The following is a 24,384-nucleotide window of genomic DNA, read 5'->3' on the forward strand; positions in this document are numbered from 1 at the left end:
ATTAGGTGTGATTAGTGATGAGGTGTGTGACTTTGGGCAAGTCACAAGACCTCTCTCAGTTGCTCCATCTGTTTTTTGTTTGTTTGTTTGTTTTCCAAAACGGAGTATTGCTCTGACACCCAGGCTGAAGTACAGTGGGCGCGATCTCAGCTCACTGCAACCTCTGCCTCCTGGGTTCAAGCAATTCTCCTGCCTCGACCTCCCAAGTAGCTGGGACTAAAGGCATGCACCAAGACACCTGGCTAATTTCTGTACTTTTAGTAGAGACGGGGTTTCACCATGTTGGCCAGTCTGGTCTCCAACTCTTGACTTCGTGATCCGCCTGCCTCAGCCTCCCAAAGTGCTGGGATTACAGGCGTGAGCCACCGCACCTGGCCTGCTCCATCTGTTAAGTAGCAGTAATAACAAGGGTTGTTGGGGGATTAAGCAAATTTACACACATGAAGCACATCAGTGTCTGACACATGGTAAATGTTCAATGTCTCTTCATCCCCTGCAGAAACCTGCGGTGCCTTTATCATAGCTCATTTCACCCTTGCCTGCAGTTGTCTCACTCCCTTTCCAGACAGGGAAGTCCTTGAGATCAGGGACTGGGTATCCACTATGTGCTAAGTGCCACCTTAACTGCTATTAAGAGCGTTTTAGACCAAGCGCGGTGGCTCACGCCTGTAATCTCAGCACTTTGGGGGGCCGAGGCGGGTGGATCACTTGAGGTCAGGCGTTCAAGACCAGCCTGGCCAACATGGTGAAACTCTGACTCTATTAAAAACACAAAAATTAGCCAGGCATGGTGGCGGGCGGCCTGTAATCCCAGCTACTCGGGAGGCTGAGGCAGGAGAATTGCTTGAATCCGGGAGGCAGAGGTTGCAGTGAGCCTAGATCGTGCCACTGCACTCCAGCCTGGGTAACAGAGCGAGACTCTCAAAAAAAAAAAAAAAAAAAATGAGCATTTTAATAGCTACCTTTATTGACTGTGTTCTCAGTGCCTGGTGTTAGGTGAACTTTGCATGTATGTTATCTCATTTAATTATCCTTTTGTTGTTGTTGTTTTTTGTTTTTTGACACAGGGTCTCTGTTGCCAGGGCTGGAGTGCAGCAGCATGATCATAGTTCATTGCAGCCTCAACCTCCTGGACTCAAGTATTCCTCCTGCCTCAGCCTCCTGAGTAGCTAGGACTACAAGGTGTGCACCACCATGCGGGGCTAATTTTTTTTTTTTTTTTTTTTTTTTTAGTAGAGACGAGGTTTCACTATGTTGCTCAGGCTGATCTTAAACTCCTGAGCTCAAGCATTCCACCCATCTCAGCCTCCTGAAGTTCTGGGATTATAGGTGTGAGCCACTGCGCCCAGCCTATCTCATTTAACTCTCACGGGAGTCTAATTAAGCAGGTGTCTCCATTTCACAGAGTGAAAACTGAGGAAGAGAGAGCATTCAAGTAATTTGCTCAAAGTCATACAGCAAAGTGATTGAAATGCATTTCCTTCTCTACCTGGTGAACTCCTACTTATCCTTTAAACTCCTGCACAAATGTCCCCTCATTGAGAAGCCTTTCCTGACTCCTTCAGGCACAGCCTGTGGACTTGGTGTGGTGCACCCCATACCCCCTTCTGTTACAGCACTGATCTATTTGTGTTATGTGTTCACACAGCAACGGGGGTGACTTCTGTGTGCCGGGCACAATACAGATGCTTAGAAAATCACAGTGAACAAATATCTGAATCACTGCCCTCACGGAATTTGTGGAGAAGGGTGACATAGACCATTATCAAGTAAACACAAATGAGATAATTTCAGGTATAATAGGTGCTATTAAAAAATAAATAAACAGAGCATCGGGACTGGATGACCAAAAGTGGACTCCTATAGCCTGGGCAATTCAGGAAGGCCTCCCGGAGGAGGTGACTTTTGAGTGGAGACCTGAATGACAGGAATGTAGGACTGGCCTGTCTCCCTGACCTAACTAGCAGCTCCTTGAGGGTAGTGCCTGGTCTGATTCATCTTTGAGGCCTGGCATAAGACGTGGCTCGATAAATATTGTGGAGTGACTAAAGGGACGGGTGAGTTGCCTTTAATAATGAATCGAGTTTTCAAGTTTCCACCGACCTCGCTTCTGATCTTTGGATGACAAACCCAGCTGATATGCCTGACTGACATTTCCTGGGTGCGCTAATGGGGGCAGAATGGGAAAGAGGCCACGGAAGGGAGCTGTGTACCAGACTCTGTGCTCAGACCTTGTACATCAACCTCCTGTGGGCTCTGCAGGGTGGGGGACCTTGTGATCACCCCTACGTATGTCCCCAGCACCCAGCACTGGGCCTGGCACATAATAGATGCTCCATAAATTGGTAACTGAAAGGACAAACAAACAAACAAAAACCCCGTGCTTAATGGGAAATTTCTGTTGTGCCTATATTCAGCTAGCTTATGTTACTTCTTCAAAGTTCAGGATAAGCTGAGACACTCAAACTTCTTCTTTTTTTGAGATGGAGTTTCGCTCTTTCGTCCAGGCTGGAGTGCAATGGTGCAATCTTGGCTCACTGCAACCTCTGCCCCCCGGGTTCAAGTGATTCTTCTGCCTCAGCCTCCCAAGTAGATGGGATTATAGGTGCCTGCCACCACGCCTGGCTAGTTTTTGTATTTTCAGTAGAGATGGGATTTCACCATTTTGGCCAGGCTGGTCTCGAACTTCTGACCTCAGATGATCTGCTTTCCTCGGCCTCCCAAAGTGCTAGGATTACAGGCGTGAGCCACCACACCCGGCGGACACTCAGGCTTCTATTAGCTTTGCCTGGATTCTGTGTATTAACCCCTTCCCTCCCCCAATTTCAGGGAGAATCAAACAATTCCTCCTCCCAAGTTTTCAGGACGAAAATCTCACAGCCAATTAATAACAGACAAACCAAAGATTTTCCCCTAAATGTCAGAGGGAGGTTTCTTGGCACAAACTGGGCAGTTGAGGTGGCAAGGGTTCCCCAATCTTCACTACCCCCTCGGCCCTCTGGTCTTAGAGGCTGGGATGGAAGCAAGGTGAGGTCCCTTGAGTTCAGTGGCCCCATGAAGGCAGAGAAGGTGCTGTATGACTCAGGGCAGCCTAGCTCGTGCCAAGTCAGGAGGAACTGGTGTTGGGTGGAACCAGAAGTGGGAAACAGTGGGAGATGAGAAGGAAGTGGTTAAAAGGTGTTTCCTGGGACTTGGAACTAGGGTGGGGAAAATGATTCTTCCATCATCCCTAAGGGTTGGGGATGGAAGGTTGGGATTGGGGGCTACCCTGTGCACTTCTTCCCTGGACACACGCTCTCACTGGGACGTGGTCAGATCATGACAACAGGTAACCTTTAGTCAGAACTCACCACCCACTGTGTTAAGCCTTACATGACAATCACCATGAAGATTTACATACACATGTTATATCATAGTCTCCTCACAACATGTCTAAGAGGTAGGCACGTCATTGTTCCCGTTTTGCAGATGAGGAAACTGAGGTTCAGAGAGGGCACTTGGCTTGCCCAAAGTCACACAGCGGGGAGTGGCAGAGGAAGTCAGGTTGGGTGACCCCAGTAACTGCTCTCAGAGGCTGGGCGATGACCGGCTTCCTCGCTTCTCTGGAATAAACCTTTGCCACCACTTCCTGCATTTCAGCTTCAGTACAGGCAGAGAATGGGGATAGGTGGGGGAATGAGGTGAGAGGGGAGATGTTTAGAGGTGTGGAGGGCGGCAGAGGTTTGAACAGTGCAGACAAGGGGAGAGTTCAGCCGACTGGGGAGGAAGAGGATGGACGACGGAGCCTCTGGGCATCTGGATCAGCAGGAGCATAACATCTGGATCAGCTGGAGCGTAGTATCTGGATCAGTTGGAGCGTATGACTTTATTGATCCAGGACATGTATTTGCAGATCTGGGTGTAGACAGCTGGATGCTGGGCAGAGCCACAGGGGTAAACACCCCACGAGAGGATGCCTTGGAGGGTCTCGTCACAGACCAGGGGGCCTCCAGAGTCACTCTGGGGGTGGCAGGAAGGAGAGATCAAATAAATGTGCCAACGTGAGAGCTGTCACTTTGGGATCTGGGGCAGTGGTGGGGAAGGAAGGGGTTGGGTTGGGATAAAGACGAGGATGGGATGGGGTTGGAATTAGGTATGAGCTGGAAGGTAGGAATGGAGGTGGACTTCAGGTTATGGGAGGTTGGGCTGGGGGATGAGAATGAAGACACAGTGAGACTGGGGTTGGGATTGTAGTTCATGGAAGGTGAGGGGATGAAAATGGGCTTGGAGATGGGAATGGGGTGGGGTTAGGATGGAAATGGGATTGAGGATAGGGATGAGGAGGGGGTTAGGTCTGGGTAAGAGTTGGGGTCAAGGATGGGTTTGGGAATGGAGTTGGGGAGCGGGCACAGGGTCTGCTCTTTTCCCATAACCTCCCTGTCCTCCCTCCCAGGAGTCAGAGACTCTCCCTGTTCAGACCCTACCTGGCAAGGGTCCTGGCCCCGGTCCAGTCCAGCACATATCATGTTGTTGGTGACCACGCCAGGGTAGAAGACCTCACACTCTTTAGGGCTCAGGATAGTAACGCTGGAGCAGGTCAGGCCCTTGTTGTACTTCACTGAAGGGAGAATATGCCAGTAATCCCTGGGTCCAGCCCCCAATCCTTGGGGAGCCAGGAGTCCAGATACAAGACCATTTCTATCCTAAGCCCCAGCCCCTCCTCCTTCAGACTCAAGAATCCTGGCCCCAGCCCCTCCCCACTTAGACCCAGGAATCCAGGCCCCCAGCCCCTCCTCCCCTCAGACTCACAGACACAGGCATCCAGGACCCCAGCCCGTCCTCCCTCAGATCCAGGAATCCAGTCCCCAGCCCCTCTCCACTTAGACCCAGGAATCCAGGCCCCCAGCCCCTCCTCCCCTCAGACTCACAGACCCAGGCATCCAGGACCCCAGCCTGTCCTCCCTCAGATCCAGGAATCCAGTCCCCAGCCCATCCTTCCTCAGACCCAGGGGTTCAGGCCCTCAGCCCCCTCCTCCTGAGGTTCCGGCCTCAGAGCCCCAGCTCTTGCCTCTCCGGGCGGCCGTGGTGCCCCAGCCAGCAACCTGGCACTGGTCTCCGGGCTGAGCACAGCGGTAGGGAAGCTGCAGGGCCCTGGCGCGGGGCCCCAGCACTACAGGCCTGGCCAGCTTCAGCAACATGAGATCGTGCTCATCCGTTCGCCTTGGCAGGATGGGGCCTGAGCCCTGGTGGTACTTGGGATGGACAACAGAGCGAGTGGTCCGGCGGAGCTGCTCGCCCTGAAGAAGCAGCAGGTGGTCATCCCCTACTCGAGCCCACAGTGGCCTGGGGGAAGGAAGAGGCATGTGAAGGCAAACCCTTCATAGGGACTGGGAAAGCAGGTGGGCAGTGGCGTGAGGGCAGATACCAGGGCCTGGAGATAGGAAGGGTCTGAGGGAAGAGGGCCTTGCGGGAGAAGGGGACCTCAGTGGACATGGGGAGGAGGAATCAGTTATTTGAGCTCTGAGGATCTGCAGGAATTGAGGAGGGCTGGGGGCCTGGACACCTAGGTAAGCCTTCCACATTTTCTTTTCTCTTTTTCTTTTCTTTGTTGAAACAGAGTTTCGCTCTTGTCACCCAGGCTAGAATGCAATGGCGCAATCTCGGCTCACTGCAACCTCCACCTCCCAGGTTCAAGCAGTTCTCCTGCCTCAGCCTCCTTCCTGAGTAGCTGGGATTACAGGCACCCGCCACCACACCCAGCCTTTTTTTTTTTTTTTAATTTTAAAAAATTTTTTATTTTTTATTTTATTTTATTTTTAGTTGAGAAGTGGTTTCACCATGTTGGCCAGGCTGGTCTTGAACTCCTGACCTCAGGTGATCCACCCGCCTTGGCCTCCCAAAGTGCTGGGATTACAGGCGTGAGCCACCGAGCCCGGCCCTACTCCACATTTTCTCTGTGGTAATACCCAACCCTTTCTCCTTCAATGGGGACTCACGAAGTGAACCTTTTCCTTTAGTTCTAAATTCCTGACCACACCAGACCCTGGCTTCTATCCGTTGCAGGCAACCACCTCCTCCTAGAGCTCAAGGAGAATCAGCGGGACAGGAATGACGGGCCCAGAAATGCGGAAAAGGACCACACCGCCCCCTGGCGGCCACAGCGCAAGCCCGGTCTCTCCTCCTGCTGGAAGGACACCAGGGACCGCACCTCCAGCTGTGGGAGTTCCGAGAGCCCCCGCCCTGCCCGCTCCTCCCTGGAGGCCGCCTCCACAGCCCCCCGTGGCGTCCTCGGGGATGGATCTCCTCCTACTTGTTTCCGCAGTGCGCGGCCGTCAGCACCCAACTCTGGTCCACCAGGACACCCGCGCAGTGGAACGAGAGGCCGTTGAAGAGCGAGACCTGCCAGGGCTGCGAGCCGCGCGCGCACGGGGCGCCATAGGCTTCGGGGTCCAAGCGCGTGTCGTTTTGGGGGAGCAGCGCCGCCTCTGCGGCTGGAGAAAGAAAGGGGACGGAATCAAAGCACGGAGGGCAGGGTCTGGGTTTGGGGTTGGAGCTGGGCTGTGGGACTGGACTGCGTTCGGGGACGGGGGACGCAGCCAGAACGCGAGGGTGGTAGGGAAATATTGGGGGTTTCGCGTGCACCGAAGGGAATGGGAGGAGAAGAAGCGCGTGGAAGTGGAAGGAAGCTGGGATAGGGTAGCGTGGAGTAATGAGACAGAATAGGGTGGGTCTGGAGGGCAGGGACTGAACGCAGCGCGCCTAGAGAGCTGGCTAGAACGTCGCTGGTCGATAGAGGGGCGGGGATTGAACGCGGCGGGGAGGTAAGGGTGCGGGGATAGAACTCGGGGATCGGGGAGAAGAAGGGGTGGGAATAAGAAAACGGGATTGAAAAGCAGGAGAGGGGTGGGGCGCAGTGGTTTACGCCTGTAATCCCAGCACTTTGGGAAGCCGAGGCGGTTGGACCGCTTGAGCTCGGGAATTCAAGACCAGCCCGGGCAACACAGCAAGACCCAGTCTCTACAAAAAAACAAACAAACAACAACAACAAAAAAGTAGTCGCGGAGGCATGCGCCTGTAGTCACAGCTACCTGGGAGGCTGAGGTGGGAGGATCGCTTGAGCCCAGGAGGTGGAGGTTGCAATGAGCCGAGATTGGGCCACTGCACTCCAGTCTGGGCGACAGAGTGAGACCCTGTCTCAAAAAAAAAAAAAAAGCCGGATGTGGTGGTGCATGCCTGTGGTACCAGCTACTCCGGAGGCTGAGTATCGCTTGAACCCAGGAGGTCGAGGCTGCAGTGAGCTCTGATTGGGCCACTGTACTCCAGCCACGGAGACAGAGCACTGCCCTGTCTCAAAAAAAAAAAAAAAAAAAAAAAGAAAGAAAGAAAGAAAGAAAAAGAGAGAGAAAGAAAAAAACAAGAAAGAAAGAAGAAAAAATAAGAAAGTAAAACAAGAAAGAAGAAAGAAACAAAAGAAAGGAAGGAAGGAAAGGAAGGAAGGAAAAGAAGAACGAAAGAAAGAAAAGAAAGAAAGAAAAAGAAAGAGAGAGAAAGAAAAAAGAGACAGAAAGGGAAAGAGGAAGAAAAAAGTGAGGGGAGGGCAAAAAGCGGTAAGGCAAGACTCAGGATAAAACACGGTGGTGTGGCCGGGAGCGGTGGCTCACGCTTGTAATCCCAGCACTTTGGGAGGCCGAGGCAGGCGGATCACGAGGTCAAGAGATCGAGACCATCCCGGCTAACACGGTGAAATCCTATCTCTACTAAAAATACAAAAAACTAGCCGGGCGTGGTGGCGGGCGCCTGTAGTCCCAGCTACTCGGGAGGCTGAGGCAGGAGAATGGCGTGAACCCAGGAGGCGGAGCCTGCAGTGAGCCGAGATCGCGCCACTGCACTCCAGCCTGGGCGACAGAGCGAGACTCCGTCTCAAACAAACAAACAAACAAAACAAAACACGGTAGTGTAAAATGGAGCGGGGCCGGGATGGGGCGGCGTAAGAGGAGGAGAAAGAACGCGGCGAAGAGTCCACGGAAGAGCGAGGATCCGGGTGGCAGAAATCGGACGGGGCCTGAGTGGGGCGGGACATCTAGGGGCCGAGCCAGAAGAAGGGCCCAGCTGACTTGGGGGCGGGCCGTGCTCCGGAGCGCTGGGTGGGTGCCGGGGTCTCGGGGGAGGAGAGGTGCGCGGGGCTTGGTGACAGGAACACATTCTCCTCCCGCCCGTGCCTCCCACCGGCGCCTCTCCCCGCCCCCTGCCCCCCACCTTACCCCAGAGTTGCGCCATCAGCAGCGGCAGCAGCTTCGCCAGAGCCCGGGCGCCAGAGGCGGCGGAGAGGTGGAGGTGCGGAGCTCTCATGGCCAGGATCTGCTGGGGTGTGTGCGGGGGCGGGTTAAAACAGATGCTCCGTTAGAGACCCCCACCTCGCCGCGCTCATCCGCCCAGCCTGGGCCACCCCAGCCCGCAAGCACCCTTTTGACCTGCAGCCGATAACCCCAGGGGCTGGCAGACGGGAGATTCGGGCTGGAACAGCGGTAATGGGCACAATTACCCTAATGACGCCCCTCGCGGCATCTTCCCGTCCTCCCTGTGCCCGAGTGGAGCGCTCTCCGCGCCCCAGCTACCCTGGCTGCAGCCACGCCGCGCCCGAGGTTTCCCCCTCCTTCACGCGCGGGGTGGGGATCCGAGGCTCGGAGCCAGTGGGAGCCTCTTTCTCAACCTCACAGCGGGGGGACTTCCGCGTCCCGCAGGTGGAGAAACCGAGGCTCTAAGCCGGCTCCTGCCTGTGGCCCGGGGGTCCCCACCCATCCTCTCGCAATCCACCCCAACCCGGGTGGGGTGCAGGTAGCTTCACCTGGGAGTCGCCGATAGGAAGGAGGGAGGGGACCCAGACGTGCCTCTGCCCTGCCTGTGGTCTGCCGCTGGTATCCTCTGCCCAGGGACCCCTGGCGGGACCTTCCCTTTTAACCCCAAGGAGTCCGGAAGCTTCTCCACCCTCCCCTACCCCCACCCCCGGGCTCCCTCCCTTTCCCTCTGTCTAATTGTACCGTGGGTGAGGCTGGCACTCCTGGGTCCCAGATTCCTGCTCTGGGAGGGGCCCTGGAATACAGGCTTCTCCCAGTGCCCGAAACGCCCCCTTTTCATCCCTTTTGGAACTGGCTTCCGTGGGGATTCCCCGGGTCCCGGTGCCAAGAAGGCTTCCCAGGCGCGGGGAGAGGGTTCACGTCCCCAGCAAGGCTAGGGGTGGCGGGATGAGAGGCCACTGAGCAAGAGGAAATCAATGGGAAGTGCATACCTAGAGTGACAATGTGAGAAGCCAGACTGTGGAAGAGGAAGGAGGAAGGCCTAGAGATAAAGCAGGTTGTGTAGGAGGGACAGAGGCTGGCTTGGAAAGGGAGATTGTAACAAACCAAGGCTAAAAGAGCCAGAGAGAGAGAGAGAGAGAGGGAGGGAGGCGCCGAGGCTAAGACAAACAGAAACAAGGAAAGAGGGAAACCCACGCCGACTCTGTGGCCGTGAGTGAGCTCTGTGTGTGTCCCAGTGACTAGCCCATGTGCGTGTTGGGGGGCTGTGGCTCTGCCTCATACCCATGTGTGGCCATCTCACACCCTCCCTGCCATCTGTGTGCCACCAGGTGACACACAGGCCCCTGAATCATAGGAGGTCAAAGCTGTGAGGGGCATCGGCATCACCTCAGCCAACTCCCTCATCTCAGGTGAGGAGTGAGAGGCTCAGAGAGGGCAGAGACTCACAGGAGGTCACACAGCAAGTCCACTTAACAGCCAGAAGGCCCTGGTTCCACTCTGGGCTCCTATTGCTCATGCTAGCCACTTCTGCGAGGTGAGCAGACCATCCCAAAAGATCCTGAGCTGGCCGGGCGCGGTGGCTCACGCCTGTAATCCCAGCACTTTGGGAGGCCAAGGGGGGCGGATCAGGAGGTCAGGAGTTCGAGACCAGCCTGGCCAACATAGTGAAACCCCATCTCTACTAAAAAGACACAAAAATTAGCTGGGGATGTTGGCGCAGGCCTGTAGTCCCAGCTACTAGGGAGGCTGAGGCAGGAGAATTGCTTGAACCTGGGAGGCAGAAGTTGCAGTGAGCCGAGATCACGCCACTGCACTCCAGCCTGGGTGACAGAGCAAGACTCTGTCTCAAAGAAAAAAAAAAAAAAGATCCTGAGTTCTGGATTCTCTCCGTGGGACATCCTCTTCAGAGGCCGTCTAACTCAGTGCTGCTCAGCTGAACTTTCTGCAGTGATGTTTTATATGCACTAGCTAATCCAGCCACCACCAGTCACATGTGGCTATCCAGCCTTGGAAATATCACAAGTGAGACAGAGGAGTTACATTTCTGGCTTTATGTAATTTTAATTGGAAGAGCCAGCTGCGGTTAGTGGCTACCATATTGGCCAGAAGAGGTCTCCACTACCTAATTACCTATCATGGAAGTTGGAGAATAACAATAAGCTCCTTTGGTTAGGTCTTCGTATGTGCAGGCTGACTGACTTCTTTACTTACTGTGTTATACTTTTGCATGCACCATTTTACAGGAAAGGAAACAAACAGAGCCTTACTCCAGGAACATCACTTGGTAATTAAGAGATCGCCTTGCTTCAGATCCTTGCTCTCCTAGCCGCGTGACTGTGAGCAAGTGACTTTGCTTCTCTGTGTCTGTTTCTTCATCTATAAAATAGGTATGAAAACAGTACCGACCTCATAGGGTTTTGTGAGGATTAAGTTGATACATTTGAAAGTGCTTGGAGGCCAGGCACAGCGACTCATGCCTGTAATCTCACCACTTTTGGAGGCTGAGGAGGACAGACTGCTTGAGCCCAGGAGTTTGAGACTAGCCGGGGCAACATACTGAGACCTCTGTCTCTACAAAAAATACAAAAATTAGCTGGGCTTCATGGCATGTGCCTGGAGTCCCAGCTACTCTGGAGGCTGAGGCAGGACAATCACTTGAGCCCAGGAAATTGAGATTGCCGTGAGCTGTGATTGTTACTGCACTCCAGCCTGGGCAACAGAGCAAGACTGTCTCATAAATAGATTAACTAATTTAATTTCATTTAATTAATAAATGAAAACCGGGCGGGCGCGGTGGCTCACGTCTGTAATCCCAGGAGTTTGGGAGGCCAAGGCGGGCAGATCATCTGAGGTCAGGAGTTCGAGACCAGCCTGGCCAACATGGTGAAGCCCCATCTCTACTAAAAAATACAAAAATTAGCCGGATGTGGTGGTAGGCACCTGTAATCCCAGCTATTCAGGAAGCTGAGGCAGGAGAATTGCTTGAACCCAGGAGGTGGAGGTTGCAGTGAGCAGAGATAGCACCACTGTACTCCAGCCTGGGTGACAGAGCGAGACTCTCTCAAAAAATAAAATAAAAGCCATTGGATCAGGGTCTAGCACATAGTAAGCACTCAGTAGATTCACTCATTTAGCAAATATTTATTGAAACCTTGATATATGGCCAGGAGCTGTCTTTGGGGCTGGGGATACAACAGAGAACAAACCAGGTGTTGTCATTCCCAGAGTCACAATAGTTCAAGGCAGAATTTGAATCCAGGTCTCACTGATTTCAAACCCCAGGTTGATTATTAAGTGACAGCATCTCCTGTAGTCCAGGAGGCCCAAAGAATGTTCTTAGAGGGTCTTGGCTTAGGGTTTCTTATTAACAGAGTGAACAGGAACCAAACACCAAGTGGAAATGGAGGGTGATGGGCTGTGGTGGGTGGGTCCAGTCTAATTGTTCTTCATCGTCTCCTGGATCCAGTCCACATATTTGCAGACTTTCGTGTAGACACCAGGCTTTCGGGTGATCGCACATGGATCCTGGCCCCAGGAGATAATGCCTTGAAGAGACTCATTACAGACCAGAGGGCCCCCGGAGTCACCCTGGGCACGGGGAGAGAGAATGTCAGTCAGAGAAAGCGTTGAGCATGGTGTTAGCCAGGGAGGAGGTGGGGACGGTGCTTAGGAGTGGGGCCGAGACAGGATGGGTAGGCACTGGGAAAGGTGGTAGGTTTAGCGATAAAGCTGGGATTATGGGTGGGATAAAGGATGGGGTTAGGCTCAAAAACGAGTTTGGGGATGGTTGGAGCTGGAAATGGTGTGGAAACGGGGATGGAGCTGAAGTTTGTGCTGAGGTCAGAAACGGGAACAGGGGAAGAGATGGACTGGGAGTTGCAGGGGTCGGCGGGTTGAGGTTGGGGATGAAATTGTGGATGTCGGTAAAGATGTCATTGAAGCTGGGGATGGGGATGGGGCTGTGGTTGGAGACCCAGGCCCTGCCCACTGACCTGGCAGGAGTCCTTGCCCCCTTCCCGCACGCTGGCACACACCATGGTGTCTGTGATGTTGCCGGGGTAGGCGTTCTCACACTTCTGGTGCTCAATGATGGTGATGTTGGCGCATCGCAAGGTGTGAGGCAGGCGTACTGTGGAAACAGCGTGAGGGGCTGTGGGAATGAGCTCCCTGCCACTCTCCTAATGCAGTGCTTGCTGTGATCCCGCCCCTGGGGGAATCCCTGTCCTTAGACGCAGCCAACTCACCTCTCTTCTTGTAACAATAGCAACAGCAATGCTATCCAGCTTTTTTTTTTTTTTTTTGAGACAGAGTCTTGCTCTGTTGCCCAGGCTGGAGTGCAGTGGCGTGATCTTGGCTCACTGCAACCTCCGTCTCCCAAGTTTAAGCGATTCTCCTGCCTCAGCCTCCCGAGTAGCTGGGATTCCAGCCGCACACAACCACACCCAACTAATTTTCACATTTTTAGTAGAGATGGGATTTCACCATGTTGGCCAGGCTGGTATCAAAGTCCCGACCTCAGGTGATCTTCCTACCTCGGCCTCCCAAAGTGCTGGGATTACAGGCGTGAGCCACCGTGCCCAGCCTGCTATCCAATAAATGATTTATGCCAGTTGCTTAATATACATTATCTCTAATCCAATCCTGACAGGTGGGTATAATCATTCTCATTTTATAGAGAAGAAAATCAAGATTCAGAGAGGTGAAGCTGCTTGCCTAAGGTCTTACAACCAGGAGGTTATGGATGTATGATTGCATATCCCGTCCGTCTGACTCCAAGGCCCCAACTTTTGTCCCCACCCCCCCGTCCTGACGTTTTCCACACATCCTCTCAACTTATCCCACATCGTCACTGTGAACCACATCTCTGATCCCCTGAACCCTTCCACAATCCTGACCACTCCCTCCTCACCACCCCCTGTCAGGTTCCCCTCTGGAGCTCCTACACTGGGGGCTGGACGTGCTGCCCCAGCCGGAAATGAGGCAGCTGGTGCCAGCAGTGACACAGCGTGAGGAGAGGGTGAGGGGTCGCACAGCCCAGGTGATGGAGACTGGCGATGCCATCTTCACCAGCATGATGTCATTGCGGTGGTCTTTGTTGGGGAGGCTGTCGTTGAAGCCGGGGTGGGGGAAGGACTCAGTGGCTGTCTGGGTCTGCTCACAGCCCTCCTCCTTCTGGAGGTTGTGCTGCCCCAGGTGAACTATGTAGCGGCTGAGGTGGGAGAGACAGTAGTTGGAGGAGGAAAGGTCGGGGGAGACATGGGTGGGAGAGGTGAGTGACACCTTTGAGGATGAAGAAACATCGCTCTGCTTCCAACCTCTTCCATGTCTCCCACCGAAGCCCCCTTCCCAGCCATAGCCCCATCCCAACCCCATTCATCCCCCCACCTTCAATACCAACTCGAGCCCATCAACCTTGCTGACACTACCCATTCCCATCTCTAATCCCCTCACCCGCACCCCTATCCCTGAGCTTCTCTCCATCCATCTCCCCATTCCCAGCCCCCCACCCCGGCACCGCCCCAGCCCCCGCACCCACGGCTTGCGGCAGTGGGCTGCTGTCAGGAGCCATCTGGGGGCGATGAGCGTCGCCCCACAGAGCAGCCGCGTCTTCTCGAACAGGGCTGCCTGCCAGGGCTGGGAGTGAGGCTTGCACTCGAACCCCTTGATGATCCTGGTCTCTCCCCCTACAAGCCCTGGAGGGGGTGAGAGCAAAAGGAGGGGCTCAGGAAGGAGAGGTGGTAGACCAGGAGGACTCCCAGAAATGGGGGTGGGGAGGAGAGAAAGAGAGTGGGTGGTCTGGGCCCTGGTCTGGTGTCCCTCTGGGTTGCCCTGGATGCTGGGGTCGGGTATTAAAGGATGAAAATACTTCCATAAGGTCAAATGCAGTGGCTCACGCCTGTAATCCCAGCACTTTGAGAGGCTAAGGTGGGAGGATTACTTGAGCCCAGGAGTTCTAGATCAGCCTAGGCAAACATAGTGAGACCTCCTCCCCCATCTCTACAAACAATTAAACAATTAGCCTGGCTTGGTGGCAGGTGCCTGTGGTCCCAGCTACCGGGGAAGCTAAGATGGCTTAAGGATCACTTAAGCCGGGGAAGTCAAGACTGCAGTGAGCCGTGTTGGCACCACGGCACTCCAGCCTGGACAATAGAGCGAGACCTTGTCTCTGGGGGGAAAAAAAAAAAAAAAAAAAAAGGAAATACTTCCATACTGGTTGGTCAGTAGCTCCTGTCCTGTGTGCTTTGAGTGACTGCTCCCCCAACTCCAGCTTCCTCAGCCCCTCCACGGGACCCTTTACGACCCCCTTGACCTCTCCTCCTTTGGCATTTAAAGGGATTATCTAGAAGGGCATCCAGGCCCTCATGACCGCTGCTCCAGTTCAGGTGCCTTATGGGTTGTTCTGTAATTTGGAATCAGCCCTGTCACTGTCCAGACACAGAGGGTTAGGGGATCCCAGAGATTCAAGAGGGAGGATCCTGCCCTGCCCCCATCCCCTGCGTACCTGTTGCCAGAGCAAGCAGGATTAACTGCAGAATCCTCATGGCCTGGAGGGGGGAGGAGCGGGCCCCAGGTTCCTCTGGGAACAAGGAGGGACATGGGGCCGCATCACTTTATGGGGAAATCAGAGCCGGGGGGGGGTGGGGCTGGCTCATGCCCTCTCCTCTCTCCCTCACCTGCTCCCGCTCCCCACTTGGGAGAAACAAGGTTGGGGAAATCCCCTGTTTCTCACAGCACTCAGATCTCCAAACACTTAAAATATATCTTAGGTGTCTAGGGTGGCCTTGGAGAGGGCCTGGTCACAGCTAGAAGCTTCCGAGATACCAAGAACCATGTCGAAGTTGTTGGGAGGGGCTTTGAGCCGTCAAGCCATGGGTCGGCCCTGTTCAAGTCAGCCATGGGACCTCCCCGGCACATGTCAGAGGATGTTTTCCTTCTTGCCTTGAGAGCTGGCCAGGCCCCAGCAGCTTGGGGTGGAAGGACAAGGGGAACCAGACACCGTTCCGTAGCCACCCCTTTTTCATTGTCTTCACAGCAGAGCGATATGGAGCCTTTGAGGTCTGCTGGGGGGGAGTAGGGGGCTCAGCCCCAGACAATGTCTGGGACCCCCATCACCCGGCTTGCTGAATCCCTGTCCGCCAAACCCCTGCCCTTTTGAAGGACAGCCAAGCAAAGCTGGGCGGAGCTGGTCGAGGGGAGGGCCAGTGCCCTCAGCTGCCCTGGCCAGCAGGGGTGGGAGCAGAGGGCCAGCTCAGCAGCTGAAGCCATGGAGATTAGGGGTAACTGAGGCTGCGGACAGCCATCAGAGGTGAGAGGTGTAGAGAGAGGCCAGGAACCCCCACCCAAGCAGAGAAGGACAGAGCAGAGGGAGAAATGGGTGCCCGAGTGGGACAGGTGTCCTTGGGGAGGGCTGACACCTGGACGGGGAGGGGCAGCTTCCCTTTCCTCCTGGACTCACAGGCTCTGGGGCTGGGGCTCTGGGGGCCCAGTGGTGGCAGAGACGGCAGTGGCGGCGGCTATAGCAGGTAGGCTGGGTTGGAGCGCCAGGTGCCAGGCACCAGGCAGGCGGGCTGGCAGGGGGGCGGCCCCGGGCGGGCCCAGGATGACTGGCCTCCAAGCCCTGCCTTAATGCCCCGGGGCGGGGTGTGTGTGAGGGCCCTCCCCGGAGGCCTCTGAGGCACTGGCTGCCTGCCTGTGCCACCTCTCCAAGCCCCTCTTCTCCCTGTGTCTCAGCCTCCCTCTGTCTGTCTGTCTGTCTGCAGCCTTCCTTTCCCTGCCCTGAGTCTCTGAATCTGTGTCTCGTTCTATGTGTCATTCCCCGTCATTCAGTAATTCTGACTTTGTGTGATTTTTCTCTTTCTGTCCCTACGTGTCTGTCTGCCTTTCTCTGTCCTCGTCCCTGTCTCCATCTCCACTCTTCTCTCTCTGTCTGGCTCTGTGTGGCCCTTTCTCTAATTCCTTCTATCTTTGTGTCTCTCAGTCAGTCTCTCTGACTGCATCTCTGGCAATTTGTCTTGAAATCCCTCTCCTTCCATCTAATCTCCGTCTCTCTTTTTCCTCCCGTCCCAGCCACTCCCTCTCCACAGCCCCAGCCCAGGTGGGCCCCTGGCCTCCCCTAGGCCGCTCCCTTCTCCTTTGCAAGGAGGGGGGGGTGTGCTGGGGTGTCACACAGGTGGGGCTGCTGCCAGGCACAGGGGCAGGACCGGAGGGTGGGGGAGGCAGGTCAGGGCCTGTGGAAGCCGAGTCCAGGAAAGGGAACAGAGCCCTTGGCTGCGCTCCACCCCAGGGCTCCTCTGGGGCCTCGCTAGTCTGCTGACCCTTCCCCTGCCCGCTTCTCCCTACCGCCCAGGCAGCCCGAGTCCAGCTGTTCACTTACTGGCTGCTGTGAGACCTCTGCCCGATGACTTCCAGTCCTGCAGCCACCTCAACCTCTGCATCTGCGGAACCCGAGCGCGGATTCCTGCTTCTCGCAGCTTGTTTGTTTTCAGTTAGGTCCCTTCCCTTGGCTTCCCTCCCCTCTCTCCCCCGACCAGATGTGGAGCAAGGCAGGGGAGGGCCTAGGTTCTGACAGCAGCCAGCCCTGGCCTCAAACCTAGGTGCTTCCTCTTCCTACTACTATGACTACCCTTATGACGTGGGGACAAGGGACTCCACCCCTGCAAGGCTCAGTTTCTTCATCTGATAGATGGGGGTGACAGACCTGCTTGCAGGGGAGGTTGGGATCAGGCTTCCAGGAGGGTCCATTTGGAAAGAGCAGACTGCAGGGGGGCTCAGCAAATGTGCCTCCGCTGGTATGATCACCCCTCACTCCCTCCCTCCTCCAGTTTCCCTTCAGTGCATTTGGGGAGATGGTCTCTCCTCACCTCTTGAGTCCCAGTGGAGACAGAATCCAAGGGGTGGGCAGGAGGATTAAAGACGTAGGCTGAGCTCTCCTGCTTTCCAAGCCTGCACTCCACCCTTCGTCTTATTAGAACAAAGCCACGTCCCACATTAAAGATACAATGTATGCTTCATTACAAGAAAGTAAACTGCAGTTGGCTAGTGGAAAAATGTTACGTTTTATGGACATTGGATTAAATGGTCATAAATGTTGACTTAGCAGCTTTCATCTGGTATTTTGGAGCTAACAATTTTCTTTTTCTTTCTCGGGTCTTTTGTGGACTCTTGAAAAGCTTATAAGCTCTGGGCACTATTTCTATTATGCCAGATGAAGAAACATGTGTCTTATTTATATTGCTGGGTTTTTGTTTTTGAGACAAGGTCTCACTTTATTGCCCAGGCTGGAGTGCAGTGGCATGATCTCGGCTCTTTGCAGCCTCCACCTCCCCGGCTCGGGTGATCCTCCCACCTCAGCTTCCCAAGTAGCTGGGACTACAGGCGCGCACCACCACACCCAGCTAATTTTTTGTGTTTTTGTAGTGACAAGATTTCACCATGTTGCCAGGCTGATCTCGAAATCTGAGCTCAAGCCATCCTCCCACCTCGGCCTCCCAAAGTGCTGGGATTACAGGCGTGGGCCACTGCACCCGGCCTATATTATTAAAAGTAACTTTTTCTACTCCATTTCTGAGTAACTACTCAGGGAAGACCCTCATCCTATTTGAGCTCTGGGTTTTTTGTTTGTTTGTTTGTTTTTGAGATGGAGTCTCGCTCTGTCGCCCAGGCTGGAGTGTAATGGTTCAATCTCGGCTCGCTGCAGCCTCTGCCTCACGGGTTCATGCTATTCTCCTGTCTCAGCCTCCTGAGTAGCTGGGATTACAGGCATGCGCCACCATGCCTGGCTAATTTTTGCATTTTTAGTAGAGTTGGGGTTTCACTATGTTGACCAGGCTGGTCCCGAGTTCCTGACCTCAGGTGATCCACCTACCTCAGCTTCCCAAAGTGCTGGGATTACAGGTGTGAGCCACTGTGCCTGGCCTTATTTGAGCTCTGTTTCTACTCCTATGAGATAGGGAAACTGCTGAGTCCTTCTTCCAGTCTCAACCAGCATGAGGACTTCAAATGGACAGACATGGCCCCTCCTTCATTTATATTTATTCCAGACTATTGCACACTTCTCTCACCCCGCTCGTGGGTCTTAGAAGGGCTGGCAGGAGTTAAAGTTCCAAGAAGTTCCCAGGCCAACAAGAGTGGAGCTAGGGGAAGTGATGGAGGAGATATTGGTGCTCTGGGGGCCAGAGTGGTACCCAAGCTAAGGGGTGGGGGTGGAGGTGGAGGAAACAGGTCAGTTGTTCCTCATGATCATCCGGATCCAGTCCACATACTTGCAAATATAGGTGTAGACTCCAGGGATGCCATCTTGTCCACAGGGCCCCACAGACCCCCAGGACACCAGACCTTGAAGGACTCCCACACACACCAGGGGGCCCCCAGAATCACCCTGGAAGGGAAGAGAAGTACTGTCTGAACAAGGGAGACATGTTATTTCTGTTTTCCTCCCCAACCCTCCAACCCAGTCCTGGGCCTTGGGGAGGGCTCCAAGTCTGGTCATTAGACAAAAGAGTATAATCACTTTCCCGGAGGACAATGGCAATGGCTAACCAAAAGAGAAGAACCACTGTCTCTAGGGGCCAATCCCAGGGAAGAAGGGTGGAACTCCATAAAGGACAGAGGTTCTTTCAAGGACAATGGCTGGGGCCCTGACCAATGAGGAGAGAGAGCACAGTCATTAATGACCAATCTCAGGGGAGGCTGTCAAGACAACATAAAGAGTCGAGCATTCTCTCAAGGACAATGGCTGGGGCCCTGATCAATGAGGAGAGAGAACACTATTATCAATGACCAATCCCAGGGGAGGAGGGTGGGACTCCATAAAGGATAGAGGTTCTCTCAAGGACAATGCCTGGGGTTCTGACAAATGAGGGGAGAGAGTGCCATCAAAAATGACCAATCCCAGGGAAGGTGGGCAGGACTCCATCAAAAGCACAGAGTTCTCTCAAGGACAATGGCTGGGGCCCTGACCAATGAGGGGAGAGACCGCCATCCTCAAATCTCTCTCAGCCTGGGACAGCACCAACTGGAGGATGGTATGGGAAAGACTTAGAGCCCCAGAAACAGCTGGTTCCCTGCCTGGGCTCCCAGTCCTCTCCATCTGTTTTGCTGTCTCTCTCTGTAACCCCTGCCCCATCTTTCCTTCTCTGTTCCTTTCCTCCCTCTTCTCTCCCTGCCCCTCCCCCTCCTCCATTCCCTGGTCCTCCCTTTTACTCCCTGTCTCTCTCCCTCCCTTATCCTGGGCCTCTCCTCCATTATTATTATTATATTATTATTATTATTATTATTTTGTTTTGAGACAGAGTCTGGCTCTGTCGCCCAGGCTGGAGTGCAGTGGCGTGATCTCAGCTCACTGCAACCTCCGCCTCCCGGGATCAAGCGATTCTCCTGCCTCAGCCTTCCAAGTAGCTGGGGCCACAGGCTTGCACCACCACCCCCCGGCTAATTCTGGTATTTTTAGTAGATTCAGAGTCTCACCGTGTTGGCCAGGCTTGTCTTGAACTCCTGACCTCAAGTGATCCGCCCGCCTCGGCCTCCCAAAGTGCTGGGATTACAGGTGTGAGCCTCCGTGCCCAGCCTCTCCCTTCCTTTTTGACCCCGTCTCTCTGCAGCATCCCCTTTCCCTGATTCATCCTCCATCAGTTCCCCTCCTGCTTCCAGCCCCTCCCCTTCACTTCCTGTCCTGGTGACCACGCACGCTGCCTGCACTGGCTCACCTGGCAGGCATCCTGCCCCGGGACGCCGCCTGCACACACCATGTTGCTCGTGATTCTCCCGGGATACACGTCATGGCAGGTGGCATGGGAGACGATGGAGAGGTTGAGGCACTGGAGCAGATCCGGGAATGGGTCTGGAGAGAGAACATGCGTGCTGCAGGGTCCCCTAAATCTCCCCACTTTGAGGCCACGTCCCTCTTCCCTGGATGTGGCCCATCCATGTCAATACCCCTGCCCCTCACCGACCTGTACTACAATCCCGAAACCTCCAAGTTACATATTTATGACTTAATTTCATATGAATCATGACCCCAGATGATTGACGGTCTCTTTGATCTTTGACATTTGACTTTGAGTGGCATAACTCAAGAACTTTCTTGTCTCTCCAGCGTCAGAGACAACGAATCCAGACCTGACCCTCTTCAATGCCAGCTACTGTGATCTTTGACCTTCTGTCTTATTACCTTATGATCCCAGCTTGATCTCATATCTTCTGTCTCCTGACCCCATGTCCCTGCCTTTACCTTAACCTCCAACCTCAGCTCTGCATCTTCCAAACCTCACTGCTTCCAACGCCAGTGTCCCCTGATCCTAGTTTATTCGGCCCCAGCCTCCATGACCCCAAACTTCGGGCCCCACACCCCAAATGCTATTACCTCCAATCTCAGATATGTGATTTTGGATAGAATCCCAATTTCCATCCTCAGATTTTGACCAGATTGTACAACCTCTGGATCCCATGACCTTAATTCTACAGTGACCTCTAACCCCAGACCCATGACCCACAATGCCCATATCCTATACATATATATATATATATATATATGCCTTTTGCTCCAGTGTGATGACCCCTGACACTCTCTGACCTCTGACCATGTCTCTGACCTCTGATCCCTGACTTCATACCCAGTCCTTTAACCCCTTTGGCTCCCAAGACCCCAATCCACCATAATCTCTGACCCCAAACCATGATCCTGATGTCCCATCCCACACCCTGACCCTTTACCCATCCTTCCTCTGAGGTGTCATGATTCGACCTCTTGCCCTGCATCCCAGACTTGTACCCATCCTGACCCCTGACCCCTGGCCCCGGGCCCCTTACTCCATGGGTGGTTGGTGATGCCCCAGCCTGAGACGTGGCACTCGGTGCCAGCGGTTGCACAGTCATTGGGCAGGGGCAGGGGTTGAACGCTGCTGGTTACGCGGACGGGCAGGCGCAGCCGCAGCCGCAGCAGCCGGAGGTCGTGCTCATGGCTCGTAGAGGCTCCCAGGTAGCCGGGGTGGGTCACAGAGAAGCCGCTGCGCCGGATCTGCTCGGTCCAGTCGAGCTGGCTGAGGCTGTGTTCCCCCAGGCGCACCCAGTACCTGCTGCCGGTGGCGACGGCTGAGCGGGTGGCAGGCACGCAGTCCCCCACCTTGCACCCCTCCACGGACACTCCCAGGCGCTCCTGCCGCTCCCCACTGTTCTGCCCCTCACTGTCTGTCCTCTCACCCGCACCTCTCATTCTCCGAGTCTCTCTTACAGGCTCTTATTCCCAACCTCCATCACCCTCTTTCCATCTTGGGTGTTCCCTGTTTCTCCTCCCATGTCCCTGCATCTGTGTCTCTCTCTCTCCTTTTTTTTTTCAAGACCGAGTCTCGCTCTGTCGCCCAGGCTGGAGTGCAGTGGCACCATCTTGGCTCACTACAACCTCCACCTCCCGGGTTCAAGCAATTCACCTGCCTCAGCCTCCCAAGTAGCTGGGATTACAGAAGCATGCCACCATGCCCAGCTAATGTTTGTATTTTTAGTAGAGATAAGGTTTCACCATGTGTGTCAGGCTGGTCTCAAACTCCTGACCTCAAGTGATCCGCCCGCCTCGGCCTCCCAAAGTGCTGGGATTACAGGTGTGAGCCACCGTGCCGGGCCTCTCTTTCTGATTCTCTCGGCTGGTGAAGCCCATGAAGGCAGGGACATCAGTGGACCTTGTTCACTGCCTTATTCCCACCGCCTGGCACGGAACATGTGCCCTCCATGCTCATGCGTGGACGAGTGGGTTCATGATTGAACGAGTGGGTTGATGAACGGCCTCTCTGCATCCTGCTGCTGGCCCTCTCTCTCCCTGAGTCTCTGTTTCTTTGCATCTGATCTCCCCTTTCACAAAAAAAGTTCCAGGCCAGGCACAGTGGCTCATGCCTGTAATCCCAGCACTTTGGGAGGTCAAGGCAGGAAGATTACTTGAGCTGAGGAGTTTGAGACCAGCCTGGGTAACATAGCAAAACCCTGTCTCTACAAAAAAAATTTAAAAATTAGCCAGGTGTGGTGGCACAGGCCTGTAGTCTTAGCTCCTTGGGAGGCTGAGGTGTGAGGATCACTTGAGCCCAGGTGGTTGAGGCTGTAGTGAGCCAAGATAGCATCACTGCACTCCAGTCTGGATGACAGAAAGAGCAAGACTCTGTCTCCAAAAAAAAAAAAAAAGAAAGAAAAAGAAAAAAATTCCAGAACATCAGTCTACTGAGGCCCAGAGAGGTGCCAGGCATAGATTCTGAAGTTGCACAAAGAGTTTGGGTCATGTTGGCTGGGTGCAGTGGCTCACACCTGTAATCCCAGCACTTTGGGAGGCCAAGATGGGCAGGTCATTTGAGGCCAGGAGTTCGAGACCAGCCTGGCCAACACGGCAAAACCCTGTCTCTACAAAAAATACAAAAATTAGCTGGGCATGGTGGCGGGTGCCTGTAATCCCAGCTACTCAGGAGGCTGGGGCAGGAGAATCACTTGAACCTGGGAGGCAGAGACAGCAGTGAGCTGTGATCACGCCATTGCACAGCAGCCTGGGCGACAGAGCGAGACCCTGTCTCAAAAAAATAAAAAAAAGAAAAAGAAAAAGAGCTTGGGTCAGACCTGGGCCCCGGGCCCAGACTGGGTCAAGGAATGGCTGGGGTGAGTGGCAGATGTCATATAGCAAAGAAAGGGTACATGCAGGAATGGGAGAGGCAGGAGGGCAGGTTCCAGGACCCTCCCCGGCCCTCCACCCAACACACCTCACCCTGCCCAGCACCACCCCAGGCCCACTGCTAAGGAAGTTCCACTCCTGGTCTAACCTCAGACTCTCTTGTTGCAGGACCAGCTTCTTCCCAGTGGGCACCACCCTCCCTTGTGATCCTACCCCCAGCGCTTGCCTTCCCATAGTCCTCCCTTCGCCCACCCCAGGAAGGGACTTACCTGCCGCTGCAGTGAGCCGCTGTGAGGACCCACCTGTGGTCAATAAGGACACCCCCGCAGCACAGGCTGGTGCCCTCAAACAGCCCCACCTGCCACGGCTGTGAGTTACGCCCACACTCGGTGCCATTGAAAATCTTCGGTGTGGCTGCCTGGCTGAGCCCTGGAGACAGACAGGGGCATGGGTCAGAGAGAGGAAGAAAAGATACAGAGATGGAGAGACACACAGAGTGAGAGAGAGAAACAGGCAGGAGAGAGAGAGGAGAAAGAGAGACGAGAAAGAGAGAGAAAGAGAGAGAGAACCAGTGATAGAAAAAGACCATGAAACATCAAAGAGACCCAGGGAGAAAGATGCTTACACATAGGAGGGAAATGGAGAGACAGATTCAGAGAGGGACAGAAGGCAAGAGGGATCAAAAAATAGGGGAGACCGAGGTGAGCAGTGCCCTGAGAGCTGCAGGTAAATGGAGGCACAGAGAAAGCCCCTCTCCTCCTCACCACCAGGCTGGGGGCCAGAGCTGAGATGGGGAGTGGGGTGGGCCTCCTCATGGGGGTGGAGGGATCCATTCGCAGTCCTGCCCTCTCCCTGCTCCGGGAGAACTCACCAAGAACACACAGGAGCAAAAAGATGCTGAGCCCCATGGTGGGTCACTTCCAAAGTCTGGGGGAAAAAGGCGAATCTCAGAGGTTACCCTTTCCCTGTGCCCCCCACCTCTGCCCTCTCTGCTTCTCTTTGAAGGTCACCAAGGGGATGACCTGCTTGTCCTCTCTCTACCTGCTCCCCTGTGTGTCACTCCCTCATTGGCAGTCGCCTACCTCCTTCTCACCTTGTCTCTTTGTCTGCCAGATCCTCTACGTGGCTGTCACTGTTCGGCCTGTCCGCGTCCCTGCTATCTCTCCGTCCACCTACCTGCCTGTCGTCTCATCTGCTGACCACTCCGCCAGCCAACTCTACCACTCTGCACCTGGCTCCTCAGCCACCTGTCATGTTGCTCAACCGGTCCCTTTCCTTCCATCTGTCGCTCCAGACAGACCACTGACAAAGCTCTTAACTCTCTTTGTCCTGGCCCATCCAGTTTCCGGGTTAAGGGAAGGGGACCAGGAAGACAGGGGTGGGGCGTCCCCTAATTCTGCAGAAACTCTTCTCAGCTAATCACACTTAATTGAGCTTTACAGCTAAACGGAGTGGGGAAGGAGGAAAGGA

The 24,384-nt window shown here is 54.5% G+C and overlaps 3 protein-coding genes across 9 annotated transcripts; all 3 read right to left on the reverse strand.

Annotated features, from left to right (window-relative positions):
- Positions 1 to 1,706: 1,706 nt before the first annotated feature.
- KLK10 (kallikrein related peptidase 10) lies at positions 1,707 to 9,177 on the reverse strand. 5 transcript variants are annotated; one of them, XM_057300581.2, is made up of 6 exons: positions 9,018 to 9,174; positions 8,241 to 8,340; positions 6,290 to 6,470; positions 5,048 to 5,322; positions 4,464 to 4,597; positions 1,707 to 3,999 (listed from the first exon to the last, which is right to left on the reverse strand). In XM_057300581.2, exons 2-6 carry the CDS (start codon positions 8,326 to 8,328, stop codon positions 3,847 to 3,849), a joined length of 831 nt encoding a protein of 276 aa, XP_057156564.2. In that variant the 5' UTR covers positions 8,329 to 8,340; positions 9,018 to 9,174; the 3' UTR covers positions 1,707 to 3,846. The 5 variants fall into 5 exon arrangements, with proteins under 5 accessions (XP_057156564.2, XP_003813697.2, XP_008964436.2 ...); XM_003813649.6 differs by having other exon boundaries at positions 1,708 to 3,999; positions 8,241 to 8,337; positions 8,825 to 9,177; XM_008966188.6 differs by lacking the exon at positions 9,018 to 9,174 and adding an exon at positions 8,522 to 8,783 and having other exon boundaries at positions 1,708 to 3,999.
- Positions 9,178 to 11,402: 2,225 nt separating this feature from the next.
- KLK11 (kallikrein related peptidase 11) lies at positions 11,403 to 17,301 on the reverse strand. 2 transcript variants are annotated; one of them, XM_003813645.4, is made up of 6 exons: positions 16,651 to 17,301; positions 14,779 to 14,853; positions 13,813 to 13,969; positions 13,220 to 13,485; positions 12,269 to 12,405; positions 11,403 to 11,864 (listed from the first exon to the last, which is right to left on the reverse strand). In XM_003813645.4, exons 1-6 carry the CDS (start codon positions 16,709 to 16,711, stop codon positions 11,712 to 11,714), a joined length of 849 nt encoding a protein of 282 aa, XP_003813693.1. In that variant the 5' UTR covers positions 16,712 to 17,301; the 3' UTR covers positions 11,403 to 11,711. The 2 variants fall into 2 exon arrangements, with proteins under 2 accessions (XP_003813693.1, XP_054959362.1); XM_055103387.1 differs by lacking the exons at positions 13,220 to 13,485; positions 16,651 to 17,301 and adding exons at positions 15,216 to 15,334; positions 15,733 to 16,113.
- A 977-nt stretch (positions 17,302 to 18,278) lies between these two features.
- On the reverse strand, positions 18,279 to 24,032 carry KLK12 (kallikrein related peptidase 12). 2 transcript variants are annotated; one of them, XM_055103388.2, is made up of 6 exons: positions 23,786 to 23,822; positions 23,184 to 23,343; positions 21,084 to 21,349; positions 19,982 to 20,115; positions 18,539 to 18,654; positions 18,352 to 18,409 (listed from the first exon to the last, which is right to left on the reverse strand). In XM_055103388.2, exons 1-6 carry the CDS (start codon positions 23,820 to 23,822, stop codon positions 18,352 to 18,354), a joined length of 771 nt encoding a protein of 256 aa, XP_054959363.2. The 2 variants fall into 2 exon arrangements, with proteins under 2 accessions (XP_054959364.2, XP_054959363.2); XM_055103389.2 differs by lacking the exon at positions 21,084 to 21,349 and having other exon boundaries at positions 18,279 to 18,654; positions 23,786 to 24,032.
- Positions 24,033 to 24,384: the final 352 nt, after the last annotated feature.

Source organism: Pan paniscus, chromosome 20 (assembly GCF_029289425.2).
Source record: "Pan paniscus chromosome 20, NHGRI_mPanPan1-v2.0_pri, whole genome shotgun sequence".
NCBI classification, from domain to species: Eukaryota; Metazoa; Chordata; class Mammalia; order Primates; family Hominidae; genus Pan; species Pan paniscus.

Bases quoted from the DNA above. Each gene is read 5' to 3' on its own strand.
- KLK10 (XM_057300581.2), bottom strand. From the start codon at position 8,328: ATGAGAGCTCCGCACCTCCACCTCTCCGCCGCCTCTGGCGCCCGGGCT. The intron at 4,598-5,047 runs GCAAGAGCTGGG...TTCTCCCTTCAG, and splicing joins CACCACGGCCGCCCGGAGAG to TGAAGTACAACAAGGGCCTG. The intron at 4,000-4,463 runs GTAGGGTCTGAA...TGCCACCCCCAG, and splicing joins GGGGCCAGGACCCTTGCCAG to AGTGACTCTGGAGGCCCCCT.
- KLK11 (XM_055103387.1), bottom strand. From the start codon at position 16,089: ATGACACATAGAACGAGACACAGATTCAGAGACTCAGGGCAGGGAAAG. The intron at 15,335-15,732 runs GTGAGTCCAGGA...CCCCCCCAGCAG, and splicing joins GAGCCCCAGCCCCAGAGCCT to ACCTCAAAGGCTCCATATCG. The intron at 14,854-15,215 runs GCAAGAAGGAAA...CCTTGTTCCCAG, and splicing joins GGGCCTGGCCAGCTCTCAAG to AGGAACCTGGGGCCCGCTCC.
- KLK12 (XM_055103388.2), bottom strand. From the start codon at position 23,822: ATGGGGCTCAGCATCTTTTTGCTCCTGTGTGTTCTTG. The intron at 21,350-23,183 runs GTAAGTCCCTTC...CGCCACCGGCAG, and splicing joins GCGGCTCACTGCAGCGGCAG to CAGGTACTGGGTGCGCCTGG. The intron at 18,655-19,981 runs GTGAGCCAGTGC...CTTCCCTTCCAG, and splicing joins CGGGGCAGGATGCCTGCCAG to GGTGATTCTGGGGGCCCCCT.